At 43.7% G+C, this 23,574-nt stretch overlaps 1 protein-coding gene across 3 annotated transcripts in view; it reads left to right on the forward strand.

Annotated features, from left to right (window-relative positions):
- Positions 1-23,574, forward strand: part of arap2 (ArfGAP with RhoGAP domain, ankyrin repeat and PH domain 2) — a 102,212-nt gene that overhangs the window by 22,473 nt on the left and 56,165 nt on the right. For all 3 annotated transcript variants that reach the window (XM_068713346.1, XM_068713345.1, XM_068713344.1), the window contains 3 exons: positions 4,556-4,749; positions 11,877-11,983; positions 19,939-20,138. In XM_068713346.1, coding sequence (XP_068569447.1) covers positions 4,556-4,749; positions 11,877-11,983; positions 19,939-20,138 — 501 coding nt within the window. The remainder of the gene's footprint in view (positions 1-4,555; positions 4,750-11,876; positions 11,984-19,938; positions 20,139-23,574) is intronic.

Here is a 23,574-nt window from a genome sequence, read left to right on the forward strand (position 1 = left end):
GGCGGAGAGTGATGGAAAATGGTCAGGACAAGAAAGGAGGTGGGGGTGTAGGAGAGGGGATGCAGACAAATGTGCTACAAGAGAGAAGATGGGATTTATGGTGTAAAGAAATGTTGATGATTTGTATTCCGATGCTTTGGCAATTGCCTTTCCACAAAGCCCGCTCCTAACACATGTTGGTTTTGTTCGAGATGACAGGGAAGAGGGGGGGGGTACGAGAGAGATGTGGAGAATAAGTAGAGATAACAACAAAATGGTCGGGAACAGGCCAGAGGGAGAATGATGGAAGAAAAATCAACTCAGGAGGACACGGAGTGGGTGTGAAGTTGTATTAACTCGCAGTACATATTTCACTCTCGCATTGTACTACCCAGTGGCAGGTTTTACCATTTAACAACATTTGATATGAGCTCCGGAGCCGGTGTTGAGCATATATTACCAAGTTTTCCATAAATGTGATCGTTAAAGAATTCTGAACTGTGTAATATGATGAATTTAATTTGCCTCCAAGACGCGAGGATGCCTTTTGGGATTTCTGTTTCTGCAACCACTTGTTAGGTATTAACTGACTGATATGCAGATACCAACATATCTGTGGCAATTGGCTGACAACATTAGTCCATGGCGATGCTTCGGCCAGGCTCAAAACATACATGACATCGAAGAGTAAACTGTTAATTCTGTGCTGTGCCTGTATGTTGGGGTGAGAGCATTGGAATGATGGAAAACAAAGGAAGTCTCAAACCCTCCGCTTTGGCTTTTTCCTTTTTTTTGTGTGTTATTTTTCTTTTCTTCCTTTTGATGGAGACTGCGTGGGAGGCTAAGATCTCTGTTGAGCACTAAGTGGACCTGGCTCTCATCTCATCCACTTCTCAATGAGGATTATCTGCCTCTCTCTCTCTATGTAAAGTGGACTCGTCTTTCAAATACACGGCTGTACATTTATCCGTAACAGGCGACGGAGCTGGATGTGGCTGTTGGGTGCACTCTTTCAATATGCATGCAGACAGAGGTGAGGGCTTGTTTTGCAGACTGAGTGAAAATAATTTTGGCAAGCACGCCGGAGGTTCATGTGCGAGACCGTAAGCGCAAACAAACAAAAACATCACTCGATCATATGAAAGACACATTCGGACGCACACGTGCTAAAAAGCGTCTCCTCGGCTTCACTCAAGTTTTTTTTTTCTCTCAATCCTCCCACCTTCCGTCCTCGCTCCGGCTCTCCCTCCCCACTCAGGATTGACAGCTTGGGCGAAGACGAGAGAGAGAGAGAGAGAGAGAGAGGAAGGAGAGAGAGAGAGAGAGAGAGAGGAAGGCCCTGAATAAATGAACAGGCAAATAAGTGAGCGCAGGACAGGTAATGGAACTCAGAAAAGCAAGGGTGGGAATGGAACACTAAAGCCTAGTGATGTAAAGAGCAGTCAATAATTGAGTAGGCCATTCATTATTGATAGCAGCTCTTTGTAAATTCATAAGAATCTGGGGGGGGGGGGGGGGGGGTAAGCCGGACCAGAGGTGAGTTCGGTACCAGGCGGCGGATACAGTATTTGGGAGCTCAGGAGGGGTGTGTGTGTGTGTGTGTGTGTGTGTGTGTGTGTGTGTGTGTGTGTGTGTGTGTGTGTGTGTGTGTGTGTGTGTGTGTCAGATACTCGGAGAGGAGAAACTTTTCTTCAGATGTTAGCGGATATGTTTCGCATGCTGGTTAAAAGACGGGCACATGTGCGCAAGTCGAGAAGTTAATTAAGGTCAATTTAGGCCAATGTGAGGTTGACAGTGGCCACGAGATGATTGACAGGTCCTTGAGCCCCTCCCCCCCCTTCCTCTGTCACTCAGCAGGAGGAGAGTGATTCAAGGACACACCAGCAGGTCAATCTGAGGAGAACGCAGGCTCACAGTCGACTCTGTCGAACTAGAAATGAAGAAAAAAAAACTACAGCTTCTCTTAAAGTTATACATATGCACAACAATAACAAGGAATTAGAATGTTTAATATTCTAATATGAACTGATATTTGTGAATTGACACGTTGGTTTGGTCCGAATGTTCACACTAAGTGACCCGTTGAGACCCTTTCCAACTGAATTTTACAAAAATAAAAGCCCAAGAACACTCGAGGGGCGGATCCAAGATAGACTCGAGGATAACTGGACCGGATCCAAAAATGCAGTCAACTCAAATGGAGAGATAACGGCAACACTAAAAGCAGCACGATGAGCCACGCATTAGCGAAAACTAAAGTCTTGAATTATGTATTGAGTATGATTTGGGCCTTGCAAAACTCTGGATCTTGGTTGCCTGTGACCAAGTGGACCTATGGACACCTTAACAGACCTTTAGGCCTTTATGTTCAGTAGATGAGCTGTGGGGAGAAATGATTTTTCCAATGCGGCAATCAATAAAAACAATTCTTCTCTCTATTCTTTAACTGGCACGCTTCAACATTTGTTAACTTCCTACAAACAGTTCCGCATGCTTACACGGCTAATAGATTTTGGGTGACATGTTGATAAAATACAAGGGGACCATTGGGAAATTAAGGCCTCGGTTTGGGGAACGTTCATGACGTCCTCCATCCTGTTGTTTGATCAAATTGATGGGTATCCAAAAATACATTTTCTGAAAAAGGGGGTTGTGATGCCTAACGTGTGACCAAACAAATGTTGTTCTGAGCACATGGCTTTGTCACTTTTTATATTTCAGAAAAGGGTCTGTCAGTTCCAAGCTGTAAAGGTTTAGACTTTTTTTTTTTTTTTTTTTTACTTTCAGAAAAAAAGGGTGTCTTGTTGCCATTTCTCAATTTGTCTGGTCCATCCCAATTGCTTAGTTTTAATAACTGTTTACAGATTTTTTTTTTGATTTCTTTTTCTCTTTTTCTCCTCTTGAACAGTGTGTATTGAACAGCTACCACAGTGGGCGCTGCTTTGGACCTGTGATGTCTTGAGTGTGTGTGTGTGTGTGTGTTTACAATCCTTTTTGGTATCTCTTGTCTTTCCACTTTGCTGGCTTTGATAGCGCAATGTCTCGGGCGGTAGGGGAATGGGCTCTGCGGCGCCGGTTTCATGTCGTCTTTCATGTCCATTTGAAAAAAAAAAGTTGCAGAGGGAAGATATCTGAGAGGCCTTTTTCGAGGGTACATCGTTTGAATGTAAACCCCGGATGATACACGATGCATCGCCTCGTATGCTTGAGCCGCTCGGCTGTGAGGTAATCCAGGGTAATTCACAGTAAGTCAGAGAGTCGGTGTCGTGTTCAAGGACAAATGGTTTTTGAAGACACTGAATGTGGGTGTTTGTGAACCGTCTACCGAAAAAGAGATTCTCAAATCATATCTTAGCAACTGTATCCAGACACTGCAGGCCTGTCGAGCTTTGGATTTTTTGCACACGCATGGGGCTATAGTAGGAATACTAAACTGTATACAAACAGTTCGGATGATGGTGTTTTTTTTGTTTTTTTTAGCCTTTCCAAAACCAATAACGTAGAGCGTAAGGAAGTGTAAAGAATAGATCAAATAGTCCGCTCTGATGTGGTCTGCAAACGTTAGCATGTACGGCTAACTAGCTTGCTACCTATGGCAGGAACCTAGCGTTACTTCCAAGGCCAAGATCATCATTAAGCTAACCCAAAATAAGATTTAGGGTTCACAGGTTACTCCAATAAGATTATCTTAGATTTGTCTTTATCATAAGTTTAGTACTACGGCTTCTCTTGTCCTTTACATGGACCATCAACTGGTGATGATGCTGACGTTGTGCCTTCAACATTCAGCTTCAGCCTCAACATGTTCGCATTCTATCAATTATGAAGCCATCATGTGCATATTCAGGATTCAAGTCAACTGGACATATTAAAAAGTCAGATCGCAGTGTTTTCAACCAGCACACATAGCTGACTTGCTAACTACAGCCGATACAATCAGTCGGCTTAATCGATATGAGAACCCTGCTGTCTGTCTGTCTGTCTGTCTGTCTGTCTGTCTGTCTGTCCAAATGCATTTCTGTGACTTCGCTGCGTTGTTTGCCAGGTTGAGACATACGAGTGGATCCACAGAACTGCGGCAGTATCTCATTAGAAGCTATATATTAGGCTATATATTTTTTAATTATACATTTTAATTAGGTGGTGTGTTTGACTCAAATTACCCTGGCCACATCTCGCTTGAGGCTTGCCAATCTCCCAGTCTCCACTATCTCGATCTCTGGTGCTAGAATTTCCACTTTTCAGCTTTGCATGATATTCTTTTTCTCCAGTTAATTTACACCGATAGCAGCTCATCCTGTGTTTCAATTCCTTTTTCTGTTAGACTTTTCTCTTATCAGTATGCAACGGACGTTTAGTAGCCAACAAGCCAGTGTTACTCACAGAAGGGATGTAAAAGTGATGAATTAACACTGTGATTCAAAGACTTTAAGATGCCCTGATCTCTCGTTGTCTTGTTCTCCTTCTGGCTTTTCTTGTTTTCTTTTCTCTCTCTCTCTCTCTCTCTCTCTTATGCGCTCTCACACCTCTCTTCTTCTTGTCTGCGTCTGTCTCTCACTCATGCACGTGTCCACAGGGGAGCGCCAGGAGTGGATGGAAACTCTTCAGACGGCCACGCGCCCCCCCGCCTGCGGCTCCCAGAAGCGCTCCGACAGCCTCTCCCGCCCCTCCTCCACAAACAAGCGAGGCTCGCTGGAGCTCCGCGGTTACAAAGGCAGAGTGCTGGTGTCCCTGGTGGGGAGTAAAGTCAGGCTCTGCAAAACAGAACAGGTACATTCCAACACCGCCGGGACTTCCTCTCCACAGGATGACAGCTTCCTGTTTGAAAAAAGGAGGATAATAATCACAGAACATTTGAAGCACATGCAGCGATGGGGATGTTCATGAAGGATATGGAGGTCTTCATGAATGTGTAATGCAGAAAAGTAAATATGTGTGAAAATGCTTTAAGGGTCCTGGGATATATTGTGGTCTATTTTTGGCGGGAGCAAGCCCATGCTAGCGCAGAGGAATGACTGGGTGTGGCCGTCTCACGCAAGTACAAATAGGACCAGTCATCTTGAAAATATTCGGGGGGGGAAAGAAGCTCCTTTCATTGGCCGGATTTAGGCTTTGGACGTGGGAGAGAGGCGAATAAATTTACCGTTCCCCAGTGGCCAACTCGGACAAATTTATGTGTGCAGGATGGGAATTTTAGTAGAGGCTTCTCTCCAAGACAAGTATTAATAGAGTCATCATTTTTAGGTCCTTATCCTTTGGGTTGATATTGTGCTTTAGTGGTGGGTATTCCTAATTAAAGTTAATAGTGCAGTCGATGCGGGCAGCAGAATGCCCCGGCCCTTTTGCTTTTAGCGCCAATTCGCCCTTTTTTGTTCATTACGTTATTCATTTACAAATTGCTTGTTACTTTTTTTTTGACAGGGTTACTAGTAATCTGTAATCTATAACATTTCAAATTAACCTTACCAACACTTTACTCAAAGGGCTTTGCATTTGTGGAACAAAGGACCCAAAGAAGTCAGCAGTCCTTTTAAGGAGCCTGCTTAGTTAGCATTATAACGTGCATCTCCTTTTAGCTGCAGAATGAAGAAGAGATGAGTTTTCACTTCCTCAAAGTTTCTCTTATTTGAGTCCAATTAAGCCCCGATAGTCCCCGCTCATGTACTGAGACTCTGTTCTCATGCCTGCTCCTGTCCCGGCAGCAAGATATCCTCTCTGAGATCGTGAGATATCTCAAACTCAGTGGTACTATTTCATAAAGTGCCTTCCTCATATTTGATAATGCTACACACGCTCTTACTCATCTCCATTCCTCCTTGGCTCTCATTTCGTTTCGCTCTCTCTTTTTAGTTTTTTGTTGTTTGCCTTTCATTATTTTCCTCATTAGCGTGAACAAACATCTTTGTAAGAATTCTCTTTTGGGTATCACTCCATGTCAGCACATTTCCACTCGCTTGAGCTGAGACAGCGGGAGAAACGGGGAGTGAAGAAGAGAATCAGAGAGAGGACAAATTAATTGTATTATTTCAGCTTACAAGCTAAATCCCCGGCATAAATGCAGCAGCAGCGGCGGTGTGTGTGTGTGTGTGTGTGTGTGTGTGTGTGTGTGTGTGTGTGTGTGTGTGTGTGTGTGTGTATGTGTGTGTATGTATATATACATTTTTTTTTTTTTTTGCAGAGAGAGAGGAAGGGAGGCGGCGATTGAAAGACGAGAGAAGAAGAGACAGAAACAAAGAGATAGGCGTCGAAAGATGAAGTGAAAAGGGTGGAGGTGCAGAGGTCACATGAGTGAGGAATGAGCGTCGGTGGTTTGTAAGGGGGGAAAAAAAAAAGAAAAGGAGAGAGTGATGGAGAGCAAGAGCGCAGGGAGGGAGGCAGACCGTTGCCCCGTTCAAGTTCACTGGAGTGGAGTATTTAATCTAACATGATGAACGAGCTATTGGAAACATCATCCTCCCAGCTCCTCCCTCACCACCCCTACCCCATTTCTCACGGGCCGTAAGCCCGGTGATGAAGCTGTGTTTAAGGTCATTTTAACACCAAGGTAAAGAAAGTCAGATGGTGCGCAAAGTGTGTCTCACACACACACACACACTCACACACATGATTACTCAATGATCTCGCATGGCCAGCATAGGCAGATTGGAGCAACTTGTTTCGTGTCTTATCCCATCATGCATCACTGGTGTTTTCTGGTGTGCGTTCACTCCGGTAGATGAGGGATCGATTGATCGTCGGGTGTTCATATTTCTTGCAGTCAGCGTCTCACTAGCTAGAAAGGCTTGCGAGAAAATCTCTTTCTCTCCCCTTCGGTTCCTACTTAACAAAAGTTCCACATGCAGTCGAGCCTCCTCTGGTGGGAAAGGTATTCTGACTCTACAATAACAGAGAGACTGAGGATTTAATTAATCTCCTCTTTAATTAAATCTCTCTCTCTCATTTGCTCTTCTCAAGATCTTCTTTGTAACAATTAACATCATCCCAAGACTGCAAGGCCATTTTGTGGAATTTGTGACACTAGAGTGAGTCTCATTTCACCAAGGCCTTCCCCTTGTAATGAGCTCGGTTTTTTCTTTTCTTTTCGCATACCTGATACAACTGAAAGATAATCATCTCATTTGAAGCACTACTTGCTATACTGTTGTATGTGGCGGGTGTTGTGTTTCTGTTCACTCGTGAATGTAGGTGCGATATTAACTCTTTCTCTTTCTCTTGCTTCAAAGTTGAACCGCAAGACCTTTTTTATTTTGCTTAATCCACTCAAACTCTGCTAAACTCAAAGTCTTTAAAGCCGTGTTCAACATGCACAGAAAAGTTTTTTTTGAAATATTTCCGACAAAGTGTCGGACCAACTATTTTTTTTTTTTACGCTGGCTGCAATATTAAACTCTGAATATAAAGTAAACTATAACTGCAGTCGTCACTCGCTTCTCTCTGTTTCTCTTTTTCCTCCTTATATTCAACCTTATTATTTGTCTTCTTCCACTTATCTTTTTTTTATCCTTTCATCAGCATCCGTAGCTCTTCGCTTTCCTTGACCTCCGTCTCACTGTTTGATGTTTTGAAATAATCAAAAAGTCTTTTGTCTCCATTGAGCATGTGCTCATTTTAAAATCCACCCGGCCCTCTGCGAGACGACGTTGGCCCGCATGCTTTTAGAGCATCTTAAGCGGTTGAGTGGACCTGGAATTGGAGATAGACATCGAGGTCGCCTTCACTCGTCTGGCTTCTTTTCACTGTGGAGTGACTTGAGTCGCACGACGAGCGGTTGAAAAACTTTGAAAGAAACTATATTTAGATGCATGACCGGAGTAGTCAGAGTAGGCCTTTGCTCAGCACCTACCAGGCTAAGGTTATTGATTTTGGGTGCGAGAGTAATCCTGTCCCCCCCCCCCCCCCCCCCCCCCCTCCACACACACACACACCTAGTTTTCTTGATTTGAGTTGATTGGTTTTCTTTCAGTTGATGGATTCCTCATTTTCTCAGAAACGTGTCGTATATTATGACATGTACACAAAACCATGCATGCCTTCGAACATTTCCCCCTCCGGGCCTTTGCCCCCCTCTCTTCCCCCACAAGCGCTGTTATTGCCACCTATATACCTCTCGGCTGTTGTAATTGGACGAGTTATTTTTACCTCTAATGCCTTCCCTTCCTCACTCCATCCCTCCTTTCCTTCCATCCTTGGTGAATTAATTGGAGAGGGCAGGAGGCCACGGCACATATTGGGTAGGTAACGAGTGGCGAGGGCTGGACGGCCGCTAACACCCAGCGCTCTAATTGGCTGCCTGAGAGGGATGAGGGTCATTAGGTATAGGTGACTGCTTTGCCCTCTCAGCACAGCATTCAGTACATACAGCGCAGACCTCCATACATCCTTCCAGCGTGAAACGGAACATTTATACAGTAATACATGGAAGCCTTTTATTCTCTCCGTGTTTTTAAAGTTACAGCCGCGTGTTGCATTGAGCCACTCGGCTGCACCGAAACGGGTGTAGCGATAATGCGCTCTGAATTGCCTTGAAACGCTCTCATTAGAGGCGTCACGCGTCTTCAAACCTCGGAACATGTGGAATTTAAAAGAGCAACGACGTGTGCGTTAGTTCTCATTGATAGGATGGAGAAGACAAGTTTCCTGCTGCCTCCGAGCCCCTCGCATCAAAACTTTTAGCTCAATTAAGGACCTGGCCATGAAGTGAATTCACTTGTCTCGCTCCTCTCCTTTATCTCTCACCGTCCATCTCTTATGTGACCGTCTTCTGAGCTCACGGCGCCTTAATTACTCACGCGGCTTCATGGGATGTCCCCACCAGCCTGTCGCCGTGTTTCCGTTTCGCTCCGTCTCAATATCCTTGTGCGGAAAGTGTTAGAAAAGAGGAGAATAATTGCTTGAATTTTGTTCACCGCAGTCCTCTAAATTAGTTTGAAGGAGTTGTAATTGGGGCTAACGATGGTCAAATGAAGGTTTTGACAACATTAGCCCCAATTGAACCAACCGGCACAATACCGAAAGATCCCGGTTAGGGAATCCTGCACTATAGCGAATATTCCAGGGACTTCCTCCTCGTTTAGCAATCTGCACAATTTGGCTACACTGAGAAGTTTGTCGCTAATTAGTTGAAGAATTCTGCAAGAGACATGGCCCCCCGCATCCATAACACACACACACACACACACACACACACACACACACACACACACACACACACACACACACACACACACACACACACACATATGTTTTTCTTCTGCGAGGCCATGTAATTCCAAAACGCGCCTAATCAACAAAGATGATGTCATTCATTTTCTTCTCCTTGTTTATGTGTAATTAGTGTAAATTGTTTTGTTGGTGGAGAACAGTTAGCAGAGAAAACACACATGCTTTTATAGCTGGCACAGCATGGCGGCGTTCAGCGCTTCCCGCTAAGGCAGTGCTTTTTCAAATTCGCTGCTGAGGCGTACTGGCTGCAGCTCCTGTTTTTCTCTTTCCACTCGCTTTCTCTCTGTCAACCGCTCAGCTGACCCCTTCGCTCGTCTCTCCCACTCTCAGTGAGGTTTACCGAGACCCTTTTTCACTTCCACGTTCTCCGTCCCTCTCTCTGCTTTGTGTTCTCGCTGTCTTTCTCTCCCTCGTCTTTTGACTCACTTCTTTTGGCTTTATCTGCGTATTGTAATGTTGGACTCCGGTTTTGTTCTTTTCTTTTTTTGTTTTGTTCTTGCTCTATTTTGATGTTGTGGCTACACGTGCGTGGGCGTAGGTGCACTTCTTCTGTCTTCCTGTCTGTTTTTCTGTCTCAGCTCGGAGCTCTAGGCGATGGAAAATGGTCTAAACTGCTGTGAGTGCTGAGGGTGAAGTGGAGAAGGGCGGGGTGCGCGGTGTGATGCGGAGTTACATTGGAGCTTATAAAAACCGTGCCTCTGCATCTAACCCCTATTTCTGAAATGGGCCTCAGAAAACATTGAGACTGAAAGCTTGGGTTGCTTTGGATTCCCCAATGGCACCTGTTCCCTTTCGCAGAGCTTTGCTGCACACGGGTACACACACACACACACACACACACACACACACACACACGCACACGCACACGCACACTCTTTACTCTTGTGCGTCATTGGTGAGAAGGAAGAAAACGCTGACGACTGTTTGAGGCGTTATTGGTCTGTCGTGAACGTTTTTCTCTTTCACATATAACTCTATGTCCAGTGACATTTCCTAAAAAAAAAAAGAAACAGCAGTAAAGCAAGAAACAGGACAGCACAGACTGAGGATGTCACTGCAGTAATTGTTGGTCTGCTTTGGCTAGTTTTAATGAGACCAAATGACATTCAAGCCCCATGCAAGTTGAGACTCTAATGAGGCGAACTGTTGATCCCACCTTTTTAGGAGGGGGTCTCTTGTTTGCGTCTTGAGAAGGGCCCTAACATCTTCATGGCCCTTTAGGAATACATTTTCTCTTATTTGGGTGCTTTGAATAGTTTTTAAATTTATTCAACATGCATACTTTCTGGCTCTTTTCGTGTTTATTACTGGGGCGAGTATGACAGAGGTACGCTCGTCGACGTTGGAGAACAAAGCGTAGCGATTGGATAAAGTGCAGCGGACGTCGAGACGATCACCGCCCACGGCGTCCTCCGCCCGCCGTGTCGGACCAGCCGGAACCAAAACGCCACCGAAAACCGAAGTTGAGGGCCGAGATGGAAGCTAAGCTAACCCAGCTAGGAAGGCTACTCCACCACCCAGCCTACTCCTGGCTAGTGTCCGGTCACAGGGAAATAAGAGGGATGAAATAAGACCGCAGGCTGACCCACATTTGTGCCCACATCTTCACAGAGACCGGGCATCCCAGATCAAGTCCAGCACTCCCAACGAGACTTGAGGAGGCGTATTCTGTTTCCACCAACAGATGCTTGGTGCTCAAACGTAGTCAAAGTTGAAGGACGATGTCTCCCTGATGTCGAAATTTGAATGTTAAGATGTCGGCCATGTTATCTGCCCAGAGGATTGTTTTGTTGCGGCTGTTTGCGTTCCTCCTGATGCACATTTTATAAAGTGCACGATAGGAATGCACTACTGTTTTTGTTTTGTCATGTTTTTCTTGTGTAGAAAATGGGCTACGACTGCATTTCGTTGTGCAAATGCGTGTTGCATAATGACAATAAATTATGCTTTTAATCATTGAATCAAAGACGAGGAAAACCACTCAGTCAGGGAGATAAGAGGAAAAGTATTCTCCACTTCCTCAAGCTCCTCCTGGGGGGTCCCATGCTGCCACAGGGTCTCCTCCCAGTTACCAGGAATACTAACCTGACCTACTAAGGCAAGGCAAGTTTATTTGTATAGCACATTTCAACAACAAGGTAATTCAAAGTGTTTCACATAAAACCATGACAAGCATCAACAGGTTACTAACTAAGCTAAACTGGCAATTTTTTAAAGGAATGGTTTGATATTCTGGGGAAATACGCTTATTCGCTTTCTTGCCGAGAGTGAGATGAGGACATCGATGCCACTTTTATGTCCGCATGGCAAATATGAAGCCGGAGCTAGCAGCTAGTTAGGTTAGCTCAGCGTAAAGTGTGAAAACTGAGGGAATCCGCGATCCTGACTATCCAACGGTACCAAACTCCATCAACAATAACCTGTAATGCTGCACAAACTCATGATATCCCAAGCAAACCCCCCCCATAAAAAGGCTATGCTAAGCTAAGTGGTTGATGGTGGAAGCCTTATATTTACGGTACAGACAATGCCAGCAAAAAGGCAAACAAGCGCATATTCCAAGATACTCTTCAAGGTCTTTTGGAAATGAGAAAAAAAGCCCATATTTTGATAGTGACTGTACTGTATTAATATTAATTCTATCGATCTCCGTCTCTCCTTTTTGTGTTTTCCAGGACTATAAAGCGGGCCTGGCTATTGCTGAGGTGGAACTGACGGCTGCCAACATTAGAGACGTGGACCGCCGGGGCTTTGAAATCAACACACCCTTCAAGAACTTCTGGTACGTCTGGGTTCGCCCCCTCCTCCCACAACAAAGAGCTATCCATGCTAAAATGTGTGTGTGATGTATGGTGGCGTCTTTAATTCTGTGTGTGAGAGAGAGAGAGAGAGAGCGAAAGAAAAGTGTGCCCTTTCTGTTTGATCTTACATGAACACATCTAAAAGATGAATGTTAAATGAAGGAGTCTCTCTTTGAATGCACACCCCTCAGACTGATGTATTCAACAGGTGCTCGTCGTACGCCTCAGCAGGATCATTTATATTCCTTCCTTAAATTCATCTCCCTGCATTATCATCTCATTTGAACCATGCAGTCACGGACACGCCCTTCACGTACACTAAGCCTCATGCTGTACAGTGTTTTAATCTCAACAACCGTATCTCATAAAGCATCCATATTCACAGCGGAAAGACGAGGGCAAACATTTCGGTTAATCTGCTCTTATACATGTAAGGCATTAAGCGTCTCATAATGCGATAAGAGTTTGGGGTACTAAAGAATATTCACATAGTCCTATCAGTTTGCCCTTTTAAAAAAAAAAAAAAAAAAAAGAACCAGGGCTTTGTCTTCTTACCTGGAGAGTTGGAGGATTAATTCAAATCAGATTGTTTTCAAGGCTTTTAAACACTTCAACTTTAAAACTTATCTGCCGTCTTTTCTTCTTGCTGCTCACTGCAAATATAAAAGCAGTATGCATTTCAAAGTTAAAATCAGCCACATCGCTATTGAAAATAAAATAAAAGCTCAAGTGGGCAAAATTATCAACAGAGGAACAAAAGTTCTTACTTGTTAATTTGAACCGCGTTGCAACAAAGTAACCGATGAGAAGGTCAAAGAGTCCGGCTTTGTGTTTGTTACACAGACTGATGGATGTAGTCGCTGTCATCATCAGAGCTTCAGGGACCCGCGTGGAGGAAAATGAAATTCACACCCGGTGTTGTGATTACAGACGTTTACTGTGTGGCTGTGACATTTCAGTGACCTTTTTAGATAGAAACTGCCAGAGTGCACAGAGTAGGCCACAGGAACAACAGCTCTGGTTAAGTCCATTTCAAGTTCTGAATGATCAGGGACATGTTTGTCCTGTGCGTTAGTTGACACCTGACCCTGCTTCTTTTTGGTTTGAGTCGGTGTGAAAGCTGTCCGAACATCTGGATCAAGCCGGTTGTCACTTATCAAACCTATGGTTTGTTTCATCTGTGGATGAGTTTGCTGAAGTTGGTTTGTTTTTCCCCTCTCGGTTCAGTTTCTTTTCACACAGGAAAAAACAAAGAAACACAATCAGCCCGCGTGACTTCATGTTCACAGCGCCTGGTTTTGTTTGTGAAGTTCTGTAAAGTCGGTGTGAACATGCTTTGTAACTCCAGGTGTGAAAGTGACCTCGGTGTGACGCGCAAAATTACTACTGATACGGTTAGTTCTTTTGAAATTATTCAGCGAGATTCACTTTCACTTAAAAAACAATTTAGAAATTGTGAAAGTACAAAGTCAAGACTCGGCTCTAATGAGACAAAGAGAATCTTCTCATTAACTGGTATTGACTGAATGTTAGTAGCACTCTGTGTTGTCCCGTCATAGCAGTAAACACGCTATCTGAGAACAGGGTCCTGTACGAAAATCACTAATTATTGATTAGGATTTTTCAAAATAACATCTCCCCTGGGTGCTCCATGCAGCAGGTACCTCTGTAGGGCGCGAGGCCTTTCAGGTGATCCCAGTCCCTGAGGGTCTACGATCAATAAGCGCACCGCTTTGTTTCTGCTGTAATGGCCCATTTTAGAATACAACCGTCACAGCTGCCTGGACAAAGCACGCCTTGTTTGTTTGTGTACCGTTCACTATTTTATATCTTTCTTTTTTTTTTTTTTTTTTCGTGTAAGGATCCCCCCCCCCCATCCATTCCTCTACCTGTCTGTTGTATGTGCGATCGATCTGTTTGTGTCGGCTCCCTTAATGGTCCCGTCGTTCGGCAGCTTCGTTAATACGTTGGACGTAATTGCCATTTTGTGTGGAACAAAAAAAAAAGAGAGAGGTGGAATTAAAATGAGCTCAGGTCTCCTGAATTGTTTTGATGAGGTGATTGCTGAAAGGGTTTTATTGTGTGTGTGTGTGTGTGTGTGTGTGTGTGTGTGTGTGTGTGTGTGTGTGTGTGTGTGTGTGTGTGTGTGTGTGTGTGTGTGTGTGTGTGTGTGTGTGTGGATCAAATCGATTGGTAGCCCTGGGAGCGTTCCCCTACCTGCTCAAGGTGGGGATTAGTGAGAAACTCATCTAATCACTTTAAGCTGTGGAGACTCACTTTGGCTTTCCTATTGTTTTTTTTGCTGCCGTTAAATGGACAGAGCGTTCAGCCTGCTGTGCTAGATGCAATAGCAGACTTTTTTTTTTTTGGAGCAGAGAGAATGACAATGAGGCGGAGAGGAGAGCACAGGCAAAGACACAGAAGTTTGAAGAAAAGAGAAGCCTTGTGCTCTTGATCAGAAAGCACCTCTGCTGAAGTAAAGCTGCAGATAAATGCCTAGCTCAAGGGCATATTGGAGAAAATCCATGTTTGTTTTCTGTTTATCTGGCGTGTATCAAAAACTCGGACCGTTTCGCAATTATCATTTTTCAACTTTAGGTGGAAAATATTTCCTTATGAAAGCACAGCAAGGTCTTTGGAGTGGGAAGGGCATTGTTTTTGAAGGACACGTTGCTGTTTCGTTTTTCAAATTTCATTTTCTAAAGATGTGAGCGGCACAAACACACCGCTTTCATTCAATTCATTGTATCAAGGCGGCAGCAGGAAACCACAAACCGCATCTGTACTGCGTTGTTAGACATCACAAGGGCAAGTGTTTTATAGTTTGGATAAAATGACGCTTTTAAGGATTTGTTCATTGGAATCTGGATTTTGTCCCCCAACCTTAACATTGGAACAGCTTTAGGAAAGGATTTCTTCTCAGCTTGTATGGACAGGATTAGGTCTGTTGTGTGTCTTTCTCATGTCCAGGACCAGATGATCTCTAAAGCCCCCCCCCCCCCCCCCCAGCAGATTATTTAAAGGTTAGATCCAGGGCCCTGTACAGGAGGAAGGTTTTGGCAACCAATAACTCTTTCAACATACGTACATGTGGGTGTTATTTGAAGACAGGCTTGAGAAAAATGTGAACCTGTAACTCCCTTTGATGCCCTCTCTCGAAAATTGAAGAAAAAAAAGCAGTTTAATATATTTCTAAGTACCCTGGTCACCCCAAAACAACCTCTACTTTACTTCTTTCTTTATTAGTACACTCTTGGTATCGGCTGATATCAGCCTTAAAGGAGCAGGCTCTAGGATTTAGTGGCATCTAGTGGTAACGTTGCATATTGCAACCAACTGAATACCTCTTAGCTCACCCCTTCAAAATTCTTAGTTTTAAGTGATTAAACTCTAATGAAACCATTTTTTCCTTTTTCCTACTCACCTTCCCTTTTAAATGTTTGTATTGTATTCCATAATTAGATTACGTCAACTGTGGAACTTGCTTTTGTTGTGATCTGAAATTGGCTAAAGAGCATCAACATCCTGATCTGTATGGGGTGCTTAAACAGTTTAGTATTGCACTTGCATTAATAAGGCTTGGGACTCTTGAGAAGACACATTGAAAAAATAATGGTCAAAATCCAAGCAACAAAGGCTGAGATACACAGATTTGTATTCTCTACCATGGGCCGGTGTTCTAAAACTCTGGATCCTTCATTACCCAGAATGCATCCTGGTTATCAGTTATAAACCTTTCGCCTGATGACTTCTTCAGGGTCATTTCTCAGGCTTTAGAAAGTTCCTTCAGAGCTATGAAGACGTCATACAATGGTTTTCATAGGCTATATTTGTGGTCGTAGAGATTGATGTAACTTACTTCTTAAAGTTGGATTGGAATAACTTGTTTCTTTTTCTTTTTTGGTTGTAGCCAATATGTTTTTGGATGTGTCAGGGATTGCCATTCAAAAGATTATTTTGGAATGATAGTGGGTGGCACCATGATCTGTTGGTTTCACACCAAGGTCATTAAAGAGGCTGCACTGACGATCCACATAAAGCGCTTCCGTCTCTCAGTAATACATGCAATGGAGAATGACTAGCTGTCAGGTCATCTGAATTTTGAAAGAAATATAGATGTTCCTCAACGTGTACTGATTAACCACTCTTAATGTTTTCTTATTTCAGTATATGAACAAAAATGCTTATTTAATAATGCAAACCACTTCATATTTGCATGCAAAAGGAGCCGTATGCCTATTCAGCATTCCTGAAAAATTATTTCCTCACTTGTATGTAGAGTAGCAGAGCACAGATGCCTTAAACAGCAAAAAAGGATAAAGGGCACCAGTGGAACTTTAACATGTTAATGCTCACTGTAACTGAGAATTATAAAAAGAACTTCAAGCTTCCGCACTGCAAAATTGGATTTCCAAATTTAATTATTTTACATTTATATACAAATTCAAAATTCATGAGAGGAAGCTGATACTAGATCCTTGAGTGAATGTGGAACCCTGAAGCTGTCTGTAATGTGCACTATTTACAACTCCGGACCATGAAGGTTACGTAAGGGAAATGTCCTTATTTTCTCTTTTACCCAGAGTTGGATGTCTTCTGGTTGTATATGAAAAGCTACAGCCAAGAGAAAGTGAGCTTAGCTGGGCTTTAAGTCTGGAAACCAGGAGAAACCGCTTGCCTTGCTCCGTCCAAAGCCAACGGAATCTACCTGCCAACGTCTCTAAAGTCACCATTAAATGATTGGCTAATTTTCTTACCTTTTTGTACGGAGCCAGACTAGCCGTTTCCCTTTGTTTGTAGTGTTTATGCTAAGCTAGGCTAAGCATCTCCTGGCTTTTGTTCATCGGACAGATATGAGATGATATCGATCTTCTCCTCTCAGTGAGTGTTTAAACTATGAGTAAATAATAATAATCAATAAATAGAGACTTTGGACTTTGCTCTTGCTTTGTATTCTTCATATCTGTGAATAAATATATATCGTATCATATCCGCTTGGAAAAACACAAGAGCCTTATTATTGTAGTTTGTGACGGGGAAGGAGCTGATAGATGCCGGATGATTTACATATTTCAACAACATATGGGATTGAAAGTTGTTATTTTTGTGAAAAGAAGTGCTTGCAAATATCTTAGTTATAACTGCAGTCGGAGGGGGAAAAGGCAACGCTTTTATTATTGTTGTCAAACAATAATTTTACTTCCTTTTCTAATTCTTTTATTTGATATTTTCAAAGCTGTAGTTCTTTTTAGCGGCTCACCTGAGACCAGCCTTCACTTCAAGTCTATAACTCGGTGGCTTGGGACCCCTCCACACACTCTGGTGCTGACTCTTGCCTCCCTTTGCTCCTTTTGTGTGGTGTTGGAGGCCGTGTTGTAGTTCAGCAGACGATGTGAGCAGTCATGCCTCTCCACGGTTCCCGGGCAGAGTCCGGTGGGCCCGGAACAGCTGAACCCAATCAACCTATCGATCTCTACTGGGTTACCTGGCGAGGCGGGCCTGGTGCACATCCTCTGCTTGCAGCAAAAGTCCTCCCCCCCAAACCCCCCCCCCCCCCCAAATCCTCTGTCTGACTTTACACCGGTTGCCAGGTTGCCATGGAGACCAGTGGTCCCATTTTTCCTTTCAAAGTGCTTCTTTCAGTCAACCTAGGTCTCTCTCTCTCTCTCTCTTTCTCTCTCTGTCTCTGTCTCTCTCTCTCTCTGTCTGTGTCTCTCTCTCTGTGTGTCTCTGTCTCTCTCTGTCTCTCTCTCTGTCTGTCTCTCTCTCTCTCTCTGTCTGTGTCTGTGTCTCTGTCTGTGTCTCTGTCTCTGTGTGTCTCTGTCTCTCTCTGTGTGTCTCTGTCTCTCTCTGTCTGTCTCTCTCTCTGTCTCTGTCTCTCTCTCTCTCTCTCTCTCTCTCTCTGTCTCTCTGTCTGTCTGTCTCTCGCTCTCTCTGTCTCTCTGTCTCTCTCTGTCTGTCTGTCTCTCGCTCTCTCTGTCTCTCTCTCTCTCTCTCTCTCTCTCTCTCTCTCTGTCTCTCTGTCTGTCTGTCTGTCTGTCTCGCTCTCTCTGTCTCTCTCTCTGTCTCTCTGTCTCTCTTTCTCTCTCTTTGTCGATCTTTCTGCCTGCATTCATCTCTTATCCTCTCTCATTTAAAGGAGCTGCATGTACATTCTGAACATTATAATAGTAGTAAACAACTATTTGATAAGTAAAGATATATTGGGGTGACATACTGCTCTCATACGGCGGTTACTGCCGATGATACAGTGGTGACTGATGGCGTCGCTGCGCCAGAATGGCGCCTTTCAGCACCGTTAGCTGTGAGTCGCCGGCTCGCCGTCCACACCTTGAGACCCGTCGAGAGGCAATCCAAATGTTCCCGATCTTGGGATCGCTGACACACTCCTGCAGATTGCTTGTTACGTACACTTATACACTTATCTGATTTTGAGTTACTTAGTGCATTCAGCAACTTAGTCAAAATTCACACACCGTCCTCTCCATCGGAAGCCTGTGCAAGTATCTTTTATAAGTGCTCATTTGACAGTAATGGAGATGTGCCGTCATTCCTCTCTCTCTCTCTCTGAGTGTGTGTGTGTGTGTGTGTGTGTGTGTGTGTGTGTGTGTGTGTGTGTGTGTGTGCATAGATGGATTGAGAGACAGGTGAATGAGTCCCCTGAAATAATCCCAATTTGGGAGCTATGACAGTTCAGGCATCCACTGTATGTGTGTGCTGTGTGTATATTTAGTTCACACCGAATATGAAATATGGCTGGTTTTACCTCCCTGCTTGCATCACTTTAATGACTAGATGATATGTAGCCAGTTCAACATGATTTAAAACACTACATAGTCAAAAGTAAGCTTGGTTACAGTAGACTTTAAGTTTGTTTCTGTAATCGCGGTAGGGGAGCTAGATTCATGTGCAGTGTTATACGCGCCACTACGTTTCTCGTTGGCTGTGACAGCAGGGCAGTGATTACGCGTAACAATGCGTCCCCATACTTTAAATGACTTAAACAGTTTTTTTTTAAACTTAAATTATACTCGTACAAAGTAGCCTCTATAATTATGAACGAGTTGGATTTCCGCCATTTCCTGCGGTGACAATTCAGACAAAGCCTTCCTCTCAATGCAAATGTGGAAACAGCCTATTGTATCGCCACTAAATTTGAGTACTTACCCGCTGCAATTATACGTGTGTGAGAGAGAGAGAGACCACAGCGCTGCACGTTGACTTGTCCTGTGTCGCCTGGTTTCTTGTGTTTTGGAAACAAACCTCTTTGTGTGCTGGCCATACGAGTTCTATTTGGATTTTCCCTTAATTAGGCAAGAACGCCAACATAATTATAGCCTAATTTCTGAAATGAAAGTGACTGTAATCTGTCACTGCACCCATGTCAACAGGAGAAGCAGCATCACCCACATCCCCAAGCTTATCCTCAGTGCTTTTTTAAAATTTTTCACATTTTACAAATGGCAGAGCTCTCGATGGAAGTCCTGATGGGACAAGCATGTTTAAACGTGATTATTTATTACTTACTTACGTATATATTGAAGCTGGAAATGTGTTCATGGTCTATTTCCGTCACCGTTTCTAATATAGTCTAACATAGAAATAATATCCTGGAAAAAAAAAATGTCCTGCATTAGCAGTTTAACGATTTTGGCGGTGCAAGGTGAGACGGATTGATTTACCTGCCCCGTCACCCCCCCTTCTTCCCACTCCCCTATCAGTTTCACCAAATCTATCGCAGTCACACACAGGCATACACACTCAGCAACTCCCCAAAACTACTCCAAATACTGCACCCCCCCCCCCCCCCCCCCCCCGTAACCCTGCCAAGCGATACTATGCTGTTTAATTGCTCTCTCAAATCAAATCAATAACTGTGAGGCATGTGTTGGGACTGGTTGGGGGGGGTGGGGGTGCAAAAAATCAATTGTTGCAGCTTCACGGCCGAGTCAGAACGGGAGAAGGAGGAGTGGATTGAAGCGGTCCAGGAATCGATCGCCGAGACGCTCTCCGACTATGAAGTGGCGGAGAAGATCTGGTTCAACGAGGCCAACAGGAGCTGCGCCGACTGTCGCGCCCCGCGACCGGAGTGGGCGTCGGTCAATCTGGGCGTGGTCGTCTGCAAAAAGTGTGCAGGTAAGGGTCACACGTACGCCGCTTTATTCTTGGCTTCCATATTTAGTCTCAGGCTGGCGCACCCAAGCTGGATGCCGGCGTCCTCTTTAATATACAACATATTATTACAGTGCACTGAAAAAAAAAAAACACATATTACACCCGGCAATTAAGGGTGCAAAGGATCATAAAACTTGGTTTTGTTACAGCAGCTGGTTTTCATGAATCCAGATTGTAATTTCTTTTTTTTTTTTTTTTTATTGATAAAAATAATTATTGGCATTAGTAGTTTTAATGATGCATTATAAGCTGCTTAGAGCTAGTGTTGGGAAGTTAAACGGGTCATAAATCCCTCTCTATTATGTAATTTATATAGCTGTAAAAACAGCTCCATCAAACAACCGGATCTATTCAAGTTTCTCGCCAAAACTACATTCCAATACAGTTTGAAAACATCACGATGTTATAATTTACTACAAAATGAAATTCGCCCAATACTGATTTTCTCTGAGCAGAGGACGAACGCATCATAAAGTAACTGGATGTAGCATCCGTACTTTAGTTGTTAGCGGCGCTGCTAGCGTTGCTAACCTTCCTCCAGTCAATCTCAAGGATTTGTTGTTCGTAGTGTATCAGGGATTGGCGACTAGAAAGCTTTAATGCCGATTTACTGATCGCTTCTTTTTACGGAATATCATCCGTTACACCACTACCGCCAATGTATAGCATTGTGTGGACAGGAAGCCAGCAGCATGTCTGAACTCCTCTTATACGATAGTTTTTAAGGACCCCGAGTTGTCGCCAGATAAGCCTGAGTGGTTTGCCAGATGACAAACAAGACACCACTTCATTTTATTACTCGGTAATTTTCTAATTATTTCCTTGGAACTCTCCTGGAAAAAATAAAAATACAAATAATTTGACACTAATTATAGGAAAAAATACAGACAAAGTTAATTGTGTGTGTTCATTATTTATTACTTGAAACTTAGTTCTCCGTGAACGCTTTATTGTGAGCTTGCTTGTAAACTAATTTCACACCAACGTTCAGTTGACCTGCTGTCCACTGGCTGGAATCTCAGACCATTTCACTTATTGGAATTGATTATCATTAAGTTTGCTCATTGAACCATGCGACTGCACTATTTTACCGTTAATTAATACACATTTTGCAGCAAAATTGCAAGGAAACTATTAAGAATAATTAAGACTCCGTGCTGCGTTCATTCGTATGGGTGGTCCGTTTGTTTGTGTGAGCCGGTGCTCTCGCCCAGAGGCTCTTTTTGGAATAAGTTCTCAGGTGGTAAGCCACTTATGGGAGTTGGCATCTGGCCTCTGGACTCTCTAATCTATTTGGCAATACTGGATGGCTTAGATGAAATGACAACAAAGATTAAGCCACGGGCAAGAACTTGAGGGATCCCAAACTGCCTCTTGACCTGCTGAACATGATTAGAGAGAAGCAGCAGCCGTGCCTGATGTGGAGGGATACCTGGTTGGTTTGAGGTTTTTCCACGCTCCTATACACCCCCCCCCCCCCCTAGATCCTCTCTAGGCCTGAGATTTCTCCCGGAGTCGTACGTCTTAATGCGATTCTTCACCTCACCTCTGCAAAGCCTATGTAATTGGTACGCATCAGATATCCAACATCCCTTTTCAAACACCCTTAAATGATTTCATTTGCAGGGCTGTTTAATATTACATTTTGTCGACACGCTGGGCGATATCTGCAACGAGGAAGCTGTCCTCACGCCGCGCTCTCCTCGAATTAGACGACGGTCCATTTGGAATACCAATGACTGCTCATGCTTTTAATTAGCGCTCCCGTGTCACGGACAATAAAGAGAAATGCTGAACAAGAGAAAGAGGAAAGAAGTAATGAGAAGACTAATGGTAAAAAAATGATTCCAGATTGGCTCTCCTCTTTTTATGCCAAGACGGAATTCATTTTAATAGTCTTTAGCTTCACTCTCTGATGTGGAGCAGCTTCATATACTGCAATAGTGCACCTTTGTTTACGTAGACTTGAAGCACTGCCCATTATTTTCAGTTTGATGAAACGATAGAATTGTGTTTATTATGAATATTAACATACAGATGAATCTGATCAAAAACAATCATATAAAACCTGTTTGTTTTCTTTCTTCTTTTTCAGATTACTTTAAGATACACACATTCGTATTCTGCTCATTTGCGTTTGGCCCTTTTCTAGCAGAAAGTGAGAGCGCAAATAGAAAGATGTCATTACTGGAAACATATTGAATTATTTCACGACAGTGTCTCCTTGCAGAGGGAACAATTCCTGCTCATAATCAGCTACTTTAAAAATAATCTCAGTAAAAATAGTGTCAGTATAATTTTGTAGAAACTGGAAGCTAGTGAGGTTTAAACCTGTGTTATTTATTTTGGGGGCGGCGCTTTTTTTTTTTTTTTACATTGACATCATATCAACTCATTAAGTTCACATGCCTAAAGTGTTAGTAAATAGTTGCCTTGTCACTTATCCAGCTTACATATAGCAACATTAGCATTTTTGGCCACACAATCAATGCTCATCAAATATTCTCTCTATTTTTTAACTCTGCTTTGGTCTCCACCTGAATGAAATACCTGTTTATCTGCTGACTGCTGCACAACTTTCCATGGCCAGTAGCCGACTTTGTCTCCCTGCTATTCAGTGCCGGGCGGGTAGAACACATCTGTTTTTCTCTGTAAATAGCTGGAAACCAGGACAATAAGAACAGTAGCACTGAACTAAAACATTCAAAACATTCCTCAGTGACTTCACCTCCGCAGTAGCTGAAGCTATCCCTCTACATTCTTCTTTGTGTTCCCTCTCTTTGCCCTTCCTCCCACTATGCAACCCGACCAAAAAGATTTTGGAGGCCCCTCTTACCACCACATTTAATTGCAACAAACTCCTCTCAACTAGGATGCGACTTGTAGACTCGTCTGCTGGCAACAGTTGCCGTGGTAACGCACAAACGCAGTGCTCCTTGCTTTGTTTCCTTTCTGACTCGCCACTGAGTGAGCGGAAAATGCCACGCAAGTACGGGGGGGGGGGGGGGTTGGGAAAGTGCTTCACGGACTGTCACCGAGAAAGTCTTTAATTGGGGGTGAAAACCTGAGTGCGGTGTGCCGTTTTCTGCTGCTGTGATGGGATTGCCCTTGTTTTTTGTGTGTGTGTTGCTTTGGGTCCATCAGAAAGATGAAGACATTTACAACGGGCTATTTATATGTGAAGATCTCACCGTGTACCCGGTGGTGCATGCACACTTTTTTTCGGCTTCATTACCCTTACACAAGTGAAAATGGTCCTGCGGTGCTGTAAAGGCTCAGAGGACGGAGCGCGGCTGTAGAAATGCAGCAGGCGCGCCCGGAGTGAAATATTTCCACTCCTTCACAGGCTGAGGTGACAGAATCTCCGCTCTTTGGGCTTTATTTGTCAAGCTGGACT

The sequence above is a fragment of the Cebidichthys violaceus genome, unplaced genomic scaffold, assembly GCF_023349555.1.
Source record: "Cebidichthys violaceus isolate CVI_PGR_0920_01 unplaced genomic scaffold, fCebVio1.0.p SCAF_19, whole genome shotgun sequence".
Taxonomy (NCBI): domain Eukaryota; kingdom Metazoa; phylum Chordata; class Actinopteri; order Perciformes; family Stichaeidae; genus Cebidichthys; species Cebidichthys violaceus.